The sequence below is a fragment of the Oryx dammah genome, unplaced genomic scaffold (genome assembly GCF_014754425.2).
Source record: "Oryx dammah isolate SB20612 unplaced genomic scaffold, SCBI_Odam_1.1 HiC_scaffold_13, whole genome shotgun sequence".
NCBI lineage: Eukaryota > Metazoa > Chordata > Mammalia > Artiodactyla > Bovidae > Oryx > Oryx dammah.
This window is the reverse complement of record NW_024070197.1, coordinates 42171213-42184585: the sequence shown is the minus strand read 5'-3', so window position 1 is coordinate 42184585 and position 13373 is coordinate 42171213. Positions and strand designations below refer to the sequence as shown.

Here is a 13373-nt window from a genome sequence, read left to right as displayed (position 1 = left end):
ATGGATGGGTAGGGCCACTTTTTTAATTGATTTAGAGGATAAGGCCAAGAAGGTGGGGGTGGAGTGGCAGAGGACCAGGCAACTCTCCCAGATGTACTCAGGAGTAATTCTTTTTGGGGGCACGCACTGTTCCCGCCTTGTGCTCCAAGAGAACAGAGAAATTGTTCATTTCTTATTGCGATCTGTGTTTTCTTCTCTCTGATCCTCATTTCTCAGATACATAAAGCCAAAGCCACCGAATTTTCCCAGATCAATTTCCAGTAAGCTGGTCTCTTGGAGAGGTAGCTGCCTGCCAAGGTGTGACAATGTGGCCCCAACTTTTTTCCTCTGAGGCTATAATTTAGTTGCATATGATAATTAATTTCTCTACTATTGATGAATAATCCATTTAATAAAAACCGTGATTTAAGTGTTTTCCTTAGGGAGTCACTCTTGCTAGCCTCTTAATTTAATTTTGTGGAAGTTTTCCCCACCTATTCATCAGTGGAAATGATTATTAACCTCTATTTGCATATATCCTTATAAATCGGTCTCTCCTTGGAGTGCCTTTTTCCGAGCACAGCAAGCTGGGACACTTGTAAATCTCCAGGATCTCCGAAGTCAATCCCAGTCTGTAATATTGTTTAATCTATTCTTGGACATTTTAATGCAGTAAATTCAATTTAATCTTTCCCAGTAATCTAGTAATACATGGAAATCCCACAAACATTTAAATCTGATAATGGTTTAATCACACACTTTAAATAACGGTCGAGATAATGAAAAAATAATTCACCATTTTAAAGGCAGAGTAACTGAATTTCCCCCCATGATTGGCTTCTACAAAGCCCTTGAGAGATAATACAAATCTAGGAATTGAAATAAAGAAGTTCCAGCCTCATTAAGAACAGTTCTTCCTTCTTATAAACACCTGCTTTCTGCCTCCCAAACTCGTCTTTCCTTCCTCCTCATCACCACCGTCACAGCAGATTGCCAGGGTTGCTCTAAGTTACCTGAGTATGGGTCTTGCAGTCCTTTCTTCCCAGGAATTAACTGCCTATTCTTACTTTTCCAGGTGCCAGTCTCGAATTGCCCGGACTCTACCTGCTGATCAGAAGCCAGAGTGCCGGCCGTACTGGGAAAAGGGTGATCCTTCGATGCCTCTGCCATTCGACCTCACAGAGATCGTTTCTGAACTCAGAGGTCTGCTTCTGGAGACCAGGCCCTAGAGACAGAGCACAGCTCTCAGGTGGAGGAGGAAGGCTATTTTCAGTTCCTCTTCTCCACCCCTGTCATGGGCTTAGGCGAGGGCAGTGTGGGGTAGACTTGGCCTTGAGATTGTAGAAACTGTTGAGATGATAGAGAATGGCCTTGGAGATTGTTTCCAGTTGGGAACAATTAGGGAGTGGAACCCATGAAGATTAAAATGTTTGCAAATGACACAGTGTTATAGTGATTTGGTATTAAATTAAAAATACCCAAAAAATATAATACCCCCCCCCCAAAACAAAACAAAACAAAACGATTCCCCACTTGGATTTTTAATGCAAGCACCAGAGAGACGAGAAAGAGGTCACTCCTGAGGCCTGGGGAGTGACCAGGGTGAACCTGGCCTTTGGCAGAACCTAACCTACTTTCCTCTTTCCCAAGCCTTTGCAGAGTCCCTACAGGGGATCTCTCAAGTCATGGAGGAGAAGACCGAATTTAGAGACGTTTAGCCCATTTTCTCAGCACACCCTTCAGAGGCTCTGCGGTCCAGTATGGTAGCCACTAGGTAGATGGGGCTTCTACAATTTAAATTCCATTTTAATTGTAATTAAAAATTCAGTTCTTCAGTTGCACGAGCCACGTTTCAAGTGCTTAGTAGTCCAGGTGTGGCTTGAGACTACTGTACTGGACATAGAATGTTTTCATCATTGTAGAAAGCCCTGCTAGACGATACTTCTATGAAAAGTTTGAGAGTGAGAGAGACAGTCTTCCAGTTCTCTGTAGCTGCTCTCCCCACCGGCAAAATAAATTTGAAAAGAGCAATGCCTCGTTGGAAAGTAGCCTCTTTCCCTTCTCTAAGACAGCCAAGGTTGTGAGCCCTGTACTCTGCACACAGGAATAGAGCAGTGTTGAAGATTAAAATAAAACTGACATCCTGTCTTTAGGAAGTTCCCCTGATCTAATGAAGGAGACAAAACTCTGTTTACATTGCTTCTTGGGTTTAACCAACACACTACGTATTTGTTTTCCTTTAATTCCCCCATTCGCACATAATGGCTAGAATTGAGACTTGAAAGAACCCTAGTGCCCCATCGTGATGATGCTGGAGCACCAGAGAGACGAGAAAGAGGTTAGAACTTGGGCTTTGATTTTTGAGTGCCTAGATGCAAATGCCCACTGGCTTGTGATCTTTGACGTGTGACTGTACCTCAGTTTCCTCATCTGTATAATGGGGATACTATAGACACACTGATTCCCAAGGTGAAGATGAAATGAAATAACCTAGCTACAGATTTAGAACAATCTCTGGTACATAGTTAAACACGCAGTAAATATTAGTAAAATATTATATATCAGCAAGCTGACCTGCTGTAGGCATTTTCCCCTCCCTTCCTCAATCTTGGTGCCAGTTTGTCTCATGATACTATGAACCCACCTCTCCCTTTTGGGCCTGGCTCTCACCCTATGGTGGCCCCAGAAATCACGAGACTAGTCAGCCCCTCTCCCCAGCCTGTCACTTTCTCTTGTCATCTGCAGTATTCAGGAAGCTGAGGAGCTTTTTTACCCATTCAGAGGTACCCTGAGAACTAAACTCTCCCACCATCAGAATCTCACCAGTTCAAGGTATGGGCTCATTTCTATGGAGTTAACTTCAGAGAGATCATGTCACTCAAGGCAGGCGGGGTTTCACCATCTTGAGACTCTCAAATCTTAGATGAGTTCCCTGATGCTGTTAAGCCTCAGTCTCCTCATCAGTAAAAGAAGAAGTGCTCCCTCTTACGGTTGCGGGAAAGATGAAATGAAATCATGGAGGCAGGGTGTGCAGGGCAGCCTCGGGACCACATAGCCTCGTGTTTTATTTCACCGCCTGGAATGTTTGTCCCTTGTCATAGTTCATGAGGAGCCAGTATTTAAAAGTGGAAGATTCCATATAACATAAAGACGTGTGCATCCTCTTTAAAATTCAGAGCATCCAGCAGCCTCCACCCTGTGGCAGAGAGCTAGGTAACATCCCCTTAGGTGGGGCATGAACCCTCCGTGGCCCCCGTCGCTCCCAGTTACCATTTATTGTGAATCTGACCATCTTTGCCCCTTCACGTCAGCACTTGCTTGCTTGCACCCGTAGAGTAGAAATAAATAATAACGTTGTGTGCTTACCCCAATACGTGTGTATTACTATCCAGCTATTGTTGTGGAATTCCTTTACTAATATGCCATGTACATCATCAAACACACATAAACAATAAAAATATTGAAAGGATGAGATAAGAAACCAAGAGAGTGCCTGCTCTATTTCTCCTTTCACAGTTGCAGGTGAGCATGCTTCCTGGGCCCAGCGGGGGCGGCGCGGCGGGGTGGGGTAGCAAGCGAAGAGTGTGCTCAGGGTCTTTCAGGTGGGGAAACAGCCAGTGTTGGAGAAACCACCTCCAGCTGCTGCTGCTGCTGCTGCTAAGTCGCTTCAGTCGTGTCCGACCCTGTGCGACCCCATAGACGGCAGCCTGCCAGGCTCCTCCGTCCCTGGAATTCTCCAGTTGAGAGTACTGCCTTCTCCAAAGCACTTACAGGAATGAATCCAAAAGGTGAGATCATGTTTTCTCAGAAGAAGTGGTGGCTTTCAATGAGCTTGAGTTCAGTGTGTTTGAGGATTACCTATGCTTGCTCTCGGAGAGGGGTAGGGTAGGTTTCAGACAGGTAGAAGGGGGAAGGGCAAGAGATGATTTAAAAAAAAGGGGCGGCTGGGGACCCTAAGCTGACAATCAACTCAGTTCCTGCTTCTCCCCCGTGAGCTACTGAAGGACTTTTCTGGGGACATGGGCCATGTGGGTAGTGGGGGCGGGGAGGAAACTTTGCCCTGGGACCACCTTTAGTCAGCGGTCATCACTGCTACCTGTAAGGCTTCCCCATCCCCTGGTCCCAGCTATCATCAGAAAGTTATCTGAAGAGATAGGTCCCTTTCTGCTAAGATGCTACTGACTTTCCCCTCCCACAGACGTTTCTTGACCACCTACTGCACTTCAGGGGCGTCGTGAGCCCTGGGCATCCAAGGAGGTCCCTGCCTTTCAAGGGCTCCCATGTACCGACCCCCATGCTGGACCGGGGGATGTGGTAACCCCAATAGGAACTTAACTCTATAGTGGGGAAACAGTCAGCCTACAAATAAACAACATGATGGTTTTCAATCTTTCTCAATACCAGGACGGAAACCCCTAAGGCAAGGGACAGAGCATAGCTGGGGACTGAGGAAGGGTGGCTTGGCTTAGGAAGTCCAGGAAAGGGGGTGATGGGCGAAGAGCTTCCCAGGAAAGGGAACAGCAGGTACGAAGGCCCTGAGGCTGGAAGGTGCTTAGAGTGGGAAGATCAGGAAGAGAAAGGACCACGATGGCTGAAGCAGAGAAACAAGGCCAAGGAGGGAAGGAGATGCACGTGGGGTGGAGGCGGGACCAGCGTTTGAATGTGATTGTCAAGTGCCCAAGAAACACGGAAGGCTCTCTGCAGGAGGGTGGGGGTCATTGGTGTGAGAGTCTTATGCTTCCAGATCATTGCCTGGTTGCTGTCTGGATTCCGAAGGGTCTCAGTCTGAAGGCACGGCTTTCTAACCAGGAATTTCCGATTCCTGGGGCCAGGTGGAGAAGATGTCCTGCCAGCTCCTCCAAGAGCATGAGGCGGCGCCCCATCCTCCTGTTGCTTCACTTCCAGCAGCACCCACAACTTTGTGTCCACCCCGTCCCCCGCCCCCTGCTTTCACAGGCAGCCTCTGCTCAGGGGAGTTCACTAGAGAGAAGCGGCGGGGGGGGGGGTGGTTGTGGCATGGCTTGTGACACAATTTTAGTAATAAGCTTTCAAATCCATCACTAACCAAACCAAGGGGTGCTAGAAATGAGATTCCATCAGCCTATTAAATGGACACACCACATTCAGTAGTTTTTTGGTGTGTATTTCGAGGGAAAGTATTTTGGAAAGCAACATTTTTTTTTTTCTTCCCTGATCTAGTTAAGGCTGATTTTTACCACTGGGCAAATTGCATACATTTGGATCTATGCCACGCTAAATACTGTTTATTTTGGAGATCTGTCAGAGGCAAGCTCATGGAAGACGGGGCAGGGGGTGGGGGTTCTTATTTGAAAAGGCAATTCTCATCCAAACAGATTGAGAAGGACCGAGGAGCAGTGCGGATTAAAATGCGCTGAAGTGGTAACGCCGTTTATCCAGTTTGCCTTTGTTACTTTGTGATTAAATGGTATTTTTAATTAAGTTTCATTGGGAGCCATAGGTATGGCAGTGGTGAAATCAATTTGACAACCATAAAGGGGGAGGGAAGGCCCAGGAGTGTTGTAATGATCGTGGCTGCAGGGAGAGCCGAGCAGCTCTAAGAGGCTGGGATGAGGAAGGGGAGAAGCAGGGGAGGGGGAGGAAGGAGCGGGCAGCCAGGGATGACTTCCTGCACGATGTCCAGGGCCCCCGTGGCTGCTGCTGCATCTGCGGGGCTGGTTGTAGGGATTATCGGGAAAAGGGGTACACCTGGCTCTCTCAATTACCCGGGTCCCTCGTTAACGAGGAGATTGGGTGAGCACCCCCAGACCCTGCGCTGTAGCCTCACCCCAGCCTGACTCCTGAACAGGGCTGACCCACCAACCTGCAGCCCATCCCCTTCCTTTCTCCCCAGAACCTGTCAAGGCAATACAGTCTATTAATAATATCCAGGTTGTTGTGCAGTCACGGTCATGTCCAACTCTTTGCGACCCCATGGACTATAGCCCGCCAGGCTCCTCTGTCCATGGGATTCTCCAGGCAAGAATACTGGAGTGGGTTGCCATGCCCTCCTCCAGGGAATCTTCCCCACCCAGGGATCAAACCCATGTCTCTTGAGTCTCTTGCATTGGCAGGCAGGTTCTTTACCACTTTGCACCTGGGAAGCCTATTGTCTAGGTATCAAATGTGATGGTAACATATTGTTCTGGAACTAAGTGGGAGCTACAGCGTGAACCATTGTGGTGACAGGACAGCGCAACCAGCTAGGCATTATAAAAACAAAGACTGGGTCACAGGGAGCCCCCAAATCCTCTTCCCATGATTGCACACCAGTCCTCCTGACACGCCTGCTCTGTATCCGGTCACCATGGGTCAGATTTTCAGAATCTTCTGATTACTGGATGTCAGCAGTCTTTTGCTTGCAGAGTCCTGATTCTGTGTGTATTCCTAAGGCTGCTGCTGCTAAGTCACTTCAGTTGTGTTCGACTCTGTGTGACCCCATAGACAGCAGCCCACCAGGCTCCCCCGTCCCTGGGATTCTCCAGGCAAGAACCCTGGAGTGGGTTGCCATTTCCTTCTCCAATGCATGAAAGTGAAAAGTGAAAGTGAAGTCGCTCAGCCGTGCCCGACTCTTAGCGACCCCACGGACTGCAGCCTACCAGGCTCCTCCATCCATGGGATTTTCCAGGCAATTCTGAAGGCTAGCCTCCCTTTCAAACCTTTGTTTTCTTATCTGCAAAATGGGAACAATAGTAGTATATCTACCACCTGAGGTTGTCATGAAGATTAAGACATTGATGTGTACACAGCATGCCTCTGGCCCTGGCTGGGTCTTCAGTGACATGCCAGCTCTAATAGTTATGATCCCAGTTTCTTGTGATGACAGTTGTAGCTTCATGACTGGGGCAAATCCCTTGACCTCCCTGTGATCCAGTCTTTGTTTCTGTAACACCTAACTGGTTAAACTGTCCTGCCACCACAGTGGTTCACACTGTGTCTCCTACTTAGTAACGGAACAATATGTCACCATCCCATTCTATCCCATTTTCCTCTCCCAGCTTCCACTTTTTTTTTTTCTCTCGGCAGATGGTGGACCTTTTTATAAATGAGATGCTCTGAAAAATGATTCCCTCGTACTCCCCATTACTACAACGGGATTAGGTCACCCCCTTGCAATTTTAGATCTGCTTTAAAAATTCTCGCCATCACCTTTTAATGGATGATCTGTGTTCAACAATTGTTTATTGACTCTGAATGTCTAAGTACCAGGATCCGTCTCTTGCCAGAGGAAGGAAGCCTTAATTAACTCCCAGCATTAGACTCAGTGATTCTTTTCCAATGAGGCAGTTCGTGACTTTTGCTTGCATTTTCTTTTCATCAGTCCTGAAAGAATTGAGGTAAAATAGTTCCGCTGCTCATGTGTGTCAAGCTAAATGGATAACAGCAGATACAGATCTGTTTGCCTGTCTGCACTTGCCTTTAGACAAAATGCATCAATTTTACAAAAGCCACTGACTAAACATGGCACCAATACAAATAAGTGCTTCTAGCATGCGGGTTTTCCCGTTGTTTTTAATCTGGTAAATTGCTGAAGCTTCCTGCTGAGGGATGGGAAGTGCTGGCTCAGGACAGCGCTGCCACAGATGGGGACCAAAAGGTGAAGGCCATTTTCCGGGAAGTTCTGGAAAAGCCCACTGGTTCCAGACTCTGTGTGCTGGAAACCATCCCAGACTGCTTGGTTAATGACTGCCGCAGGAAGCTGATCCCGGCTCTCATATTCAATATTCAATAGAGACCATAGGTTAGCCACACTTTAGTGGTGCCGGGGTCTCAAAGGTACCCTGCTTGCCCTTCCCAGCTTCTGAGACAGAGCCAGAGGATATACAGGAAACTGACAGGAAACTTCACCAGCGCTGTGAGGCCAGCACCTCTCCCGCCAGAGACAATGTTTGGAAGGACCTTGTCAATACCAAATGTTAGCCGCTCTGTCATGTTCGACTTCGTGATCCCACAGACTGTAGCTCGCCAGGCTCCTCTGTCCATAGGATTTCCTAGGCAAGAATACTGGAGTGGGTTGCCATTCCCTTCTCCAGGATATATTCCTGACCCAGGGATCAAACCCGGATCTGCTGCATTGCCGGCGGATTCTTTACTGTCTCCGCCACCAGGGAAGCCTATAAATACCAAAGCCCTAGGCAAATCCAAAGAAGGAGGATTATTATTATTTATTTTGTGAGATCACTTTCATTTGGATGCATAATGGAAGAGTTTGTGTATGTTTATCCCTTCTGATCAGGCAAAGCCAGTTTGACACTTAATGACCTACAACTCCCTTTTGAGGCCACAGCAAACAGCCAGAGCTTGGCTGTACTTCCACAAAAACAGTCTTGAAAAATACTGTTAAGGCCGCTTTTAAAACTTTTTCAGACACCATGAACCCCGAGAAAACACCTTTCCAGAGTGAAGAACTGTTCAGTCCTTGCTAAAATAATCTTGGGTCCTCGGGACACATAGATACAGAGAGCAGACATTCATTTGTTTCTTTGCAAATTGGCCATTCCCAGCTTAAAATGCTTTTTATCTTTTCAAACAGGGAATTGAGTTTTTCCACTTTGGAGCAAGTGCAGTTAACCTACCAACCTCAGAGCCCCAAAAGGGCTGAGTCAATTTCTCAGGGCAACTCGAGCTCCAGCTTGTAACTCATCCAACTCAGAGAACGGTACCCCTGGTCACCCTCCCACCCCCGCCCCCGCACCCCAGCTCTTCAGACAGAGACTTCCAGTTGATTACCCCTTGATTAGAGCCCAGAGAGAGGCAAGCCAGGTATATAGGATCCCCATTATCCTTCCCGCCTCTGCTCCCGACCAGGGTCAGGCCGAGAGGGCTCTTGGTGAACACTGAACAATCAAGCCCTGTTTACCATGGACGTTTAGTTTTCTTTTCTCAAAATCAAAACAGAGTTTAGTAGGCAGCGTTATTTCATACATGCCTCTTGATCAATGGAATGATCTGTCAGAAGCCATTAAAGCCCCCATTAGCTTGAATGCATTCAAAGCTAAACTATTGGATCATTTAAGGGCGGCGGTGATTGTTTTTAATATACTGTACATTGATTTCTCCCTGTGAGCGGCAACATAAGTTTGAAACTAACTGTGTATGACTAAGGCTTCATTTGCTGTCTCCAGTCCTCTGTGACAAGCATGGTTTCACTTCGACCAGAAATGTCTGTGTATAGTTTTTAAAGAAATGCAGACCCTGGTAGATTTCCCAAGGTTTAGACTGAGTTGAGTTGTTTTTTTTCTTTCCTTTCCTGAGCTTTCTCCCATTTCTTTGTGCCCACTAAGTGAGCTGGGCGTGCAGAAAGGGAGAACCATCCCTGCCAAGGATCTCAAGTGAAAGGCAGTGGGGGAAATTTTTCTGAAAGCATGAAGCCCCAGTCGAGGCCAAAATCGAAGTGAATTTGACAGCCTTGGGCTGACGAAAGTCTGTGTCCAGCACAAAGCAACAGAAGTGTGGCTGTGTCAGGGGCATCCTTGCTGGGGCAGAGGCAGCAGATACCGCCATCTCTTGGTAGGTTGACCCTTCCTTAGCCAAAATGGATTCTTCTAACACTCACTCACTGATTCCTTCCTAAATAGACTCTGTGCTAGGGGTCATCTGGCTCCCAGGTGGTGCTAGTGGTAAAGAACCCATCTGCCTAATGCAGGAGACATAAGAGACATGGGTTTGATCCCTGGGTGGAGGAGGGCATGGCAACCCATTCCAGTACTCTTGCCTGGAGAATCCCATGGACAGAGGAGCCTGGTGGGCTACAGTCCATGGGGTTGCAAAGAGTTGGATGCCACTTAGGGACTTTAATTTCAGTTTTTCTCTTTCAAGAATAAAAGAGTATTTTAGTCAAAGAAGCAAGACATGTATCCCAAAGAAAAGTTTTCATATGTTGTACCTCTTTTACCAATGAGGCAATTAAAGCCTGGATGAGAGAAATTAAGTTATTTAAGAATTACAGAAATGTGTTTTCAAGTTTCTGGTTCAGTTCAGTCCCTCAGTCATGTCTGACTCTTTGAGACCCCATGAGCTACAGCACTCCAGGCCTCCCCGTCCAACACCAACTCCCAGGGCCCAACCAAACTCATGTCCATTGAGTCAGTGATGCCATCCAACCATCTCATCCTCTGTCATCCCCTTCTCCTCCTGCCCCCAATCCCTCCCAGCATCAGAGTCTTTTCTAATGAGTCAACTCTTCGCATCAGGTGGCCAAAGTATTGGAGTTTCAGCTTTAGCATCATTCCTTCCAAAGAACACCCAGGACTGACCTCCTTTAGAATGGACTGGTTGGATCTCCTTGCAGTCCATGGGACTCTCAAGAGTCTTCTCCAACACCACAGTTCAAAAGCATCAATTCTTTGGTGCTCAGCTTTCTTTATAGTCCAACTCTCACATCCATACACGACCACTGGAAAAACCATAGCCTTGACTAGATGGACATTTGTCGGCAAAGTAATGTCTCTGCTTTTTAATATGCTATCTAGGTTGGTCATAACTTTCCTTCCAAGGAGTAAGCGTCTTTTAATTTCATGGCTGCAATCACCATCTACAGTGATTTGGGAGCCCCCCCCCCCGCTAAAAAAATCTCTCACTGTTTCCACTGTTTCCCCATCTATTTGCCATGAAGTGATAGGACCAGATGCCATGATCTTAGTTTTCTGAATATTGAGCTGTAAGCCAACTTTTTCACTCTCCTCTTTCACTTTCATCAAGAAGCTCTTTAGTTCCTCTTCACTTCCTGCCATAAGGGTGGTGCCATCTGCCTATCTGAGATTATTGATATTTCTCCTGGCAATCTTGATTCCAGCTTGTGCTTCCTCCAGCCCAGCGTTTCTCATAAATAAAGTTTCCCAGTTAAATAAAGTTTCTAGTTTATCTTGAGATTTAGAAAGAATACGAGCATTCTTTGTGGAGGTGTCTGTGCGGGGTCTTCATGGCTACACGTGAGCTTTCTCTGGCTACGGTGAGCGGGGCTCCTCTGCACCACAGTGTGTGGGCTTCCCATTGTGGTGGCTTCTCTTGTTGTGGCACATGGGCTGTAGGGCACATGGGCTCAGCAGCTTTGGTGCACTACTAGCAGCTGTGGAATCTTCCTGGATCAGGGGTCAAACCCATGTCCCCTGCATTAGCAGGTGGAATCTCAATCACTGGGCCACCAGAGAAGTCCAATATGGACTTTCTTAAATCCACCTCCCAAATAAACCTAAGATAAGGGGAAGAAGAACAAGGACAAGATTAGCCTACACCTCCAATCGCACCCCAGAGGGGAGAAGTTTTGTGAAGTCTAGAAAACAGTTCAGTTCAGTCGCTCAGTCGTGTCCAACTCTTTGTGACCCTATGGACTGCAGCATGCATGGCTTCCCTGCCCATCACCAGCTCCCAGAGCCTAATCAAACTCATGTCCATCATGTCGGTGATGCCATCCAACCATCTCATCCTCTGTTGTCCGCTTCTTCCACTTTCGATCTTTCCCAGCATCAGGGTCTTTTCCAATGAGTCAGTTCTTCACATCAGGTGACCAAAGTATTGGAATTTCAGCTTCAGCATCAGACCTTCCAATGAATGTTCAGGACTGGGTGTCAAGCCCTCCTCCAGAGGATCTTCCCAACCCAGGGATCAAACCCATATCATGTCTATTACTTACTAATTACTCAACATATATAAAAGATGATGATAAATCTTGCTATAGTACCCCAATGAAAACACTCATGCCAAGGCCACTCTCTATACAGCAGCATGGGAAAAAACATTCAAGGGTAACATCGTTAAGGAGCAGAATAGACTAGTAGCAAGAGCTGTGCTTCTTCTTGAATTAAAGGAGCTTGAGTGAGGCAGGCAGGGGACAAGGGCAAGCCATCCCAAGGGTGGAGCCACTGCCTGTCTTTCAGGGTCAGGCGTCTTGTTTAAACGGAGGGCAGGCCTGCAGGAGAGCGAGCTGCAGGCTCATCTTCCTTGAACAGATAGGTGAAGAATCGTTTCTGAGCGCTCCCCATCTCTCTTGCTCCTGTAACACTGCTAAGGTTATTCTAATGCCTCATTAGGAGAGGTGGTGATCTGGTCTATGATTTTTTTTTTCGTGGAGGTGGGTGGCAGGAAGTGGAAGGGGTGGACCTGTGCTTTCTAACGTACACGGCTGACAAATGTGTCATTATAAAGGATCAGAAAAACACAGCTGCTGCTTATTCTGTGGTTGAACTTATCACCCCAAAAGCTCTGATGGCTTATAGAGTTTTATGAAGGAATTCACAATTTATCATTTTAGTTCAGACTGTTACCATTGTAACGAAGTTGCAAGGTGAGTCTAGCTGTCCATAGATTTCTCCTCCATCCGGTGTGCAGGCAGGTTCTTGTTGCCGTCTTAAAGCTTCTGCATTTTGCCCTACCATCTAAACTCTCCAGGAGTCTCCTAGGTCTTTCCTGTCGCACTAATCTCTTGCCATCTGAATCCCCAAGTCACCTATAAGCCACCCTTTTCATTTGTTGATCATTTCCATTTGTTCTGCCACCAGCATGTTTATAAATACTATTTCACTTTGTCAAATTCAGTTGCCATATTGGACTATGAAATACCAGAAGGCAGAGCTCACAAGATCTGATCTTTACTTCCATTTTATTAGGCTCCATAACACTCAGAATCACACTTCATCTCTCCCAAAGCATTTAATATTTATTAGCTATCAATCCAGCTAACTTTTATCTGACACATAATAGATACTCAATAAATGTGTGTTGACTGGCTGTTTGCTAGAGTAAAAAATCTATCATCATCCTCCCCTGCTTTAAAATCCACTCCCGACCCCCCAGGTCCCCTTCCCCTAAGATTTTTCTGACCACAGCTTACAAGGCTATTTGAAATTTACCCCCAACTTCTCTCTCCAACTTCATCTCCCCAAACTTACTTCTCACCTTGTTCCAGCCACCCTAATTGTGCATGAGGTCCTGAGTCCTCCCATGGCTCTGGCTCTGCATCTAGGTGACTGGCCTTGAACATGGTGGGACTTAGCAGTGGCTCAGATGGTAAAGCATCTACCTGCAATGCAAACCTGGGTTCGTTCCCTGGGTCTGGAAGATCCCCTGGAGAAGGAAATGGCAACCCGCTCCAGTACTCTTGCCTGGAAAATCCCACGGATAGAGGAGCCTAGTCAGCTACAGTCCATGGTGTCGCAAAGAGTCTGACACGACTGAGCCACTTCACCTCACTTCACTTCAATAGGATAAAGCTGAGAATGGGTGGAGCTGGGGAGAATTTGATCAACAAAATCTGTGTCTCGAAGAGGCATTTGATCAAGGAAGTGCTGATATGATAGCCAAGCATCTGAGATGGTGGTTGGGACATGGCGGCAGGGACTATAAGAGGCCTTGATTCTGCCTCAGATTAAAGGGAACAG

At 46.9% G+C, this 13373-nt stretch overlaps 1 protein-coding gene across 2 annotated transcripts in view; it reads left to right on the top strand.

The window, feature by feature from the left end:
- Positions 1-3464, top strand: part of FTO (FTO alpha-ketoglutarate dependent dioxygenase) — a 426125-nt gene extending 422661 nt beyond the window's left edge. The window contains exon 9 of one of the 2 annotated variants that reach the window (XM_040254042.1): positions 1055-3464. In XM_040254042.1, coding sequence (XP_040109976.1) covers positions 1055-1208 — 154 coding nt within the window. In that variant the 3' untranslated portion in view covers positions 1209-3464. The remainder of the gene's footprint in view (positions 1-1054) is intronic. The other variant, XM_040254043.1, reaches the window with a different exon arrangement.
- Positions 3465-13373: the final 9909 nt, after the last annotated feature.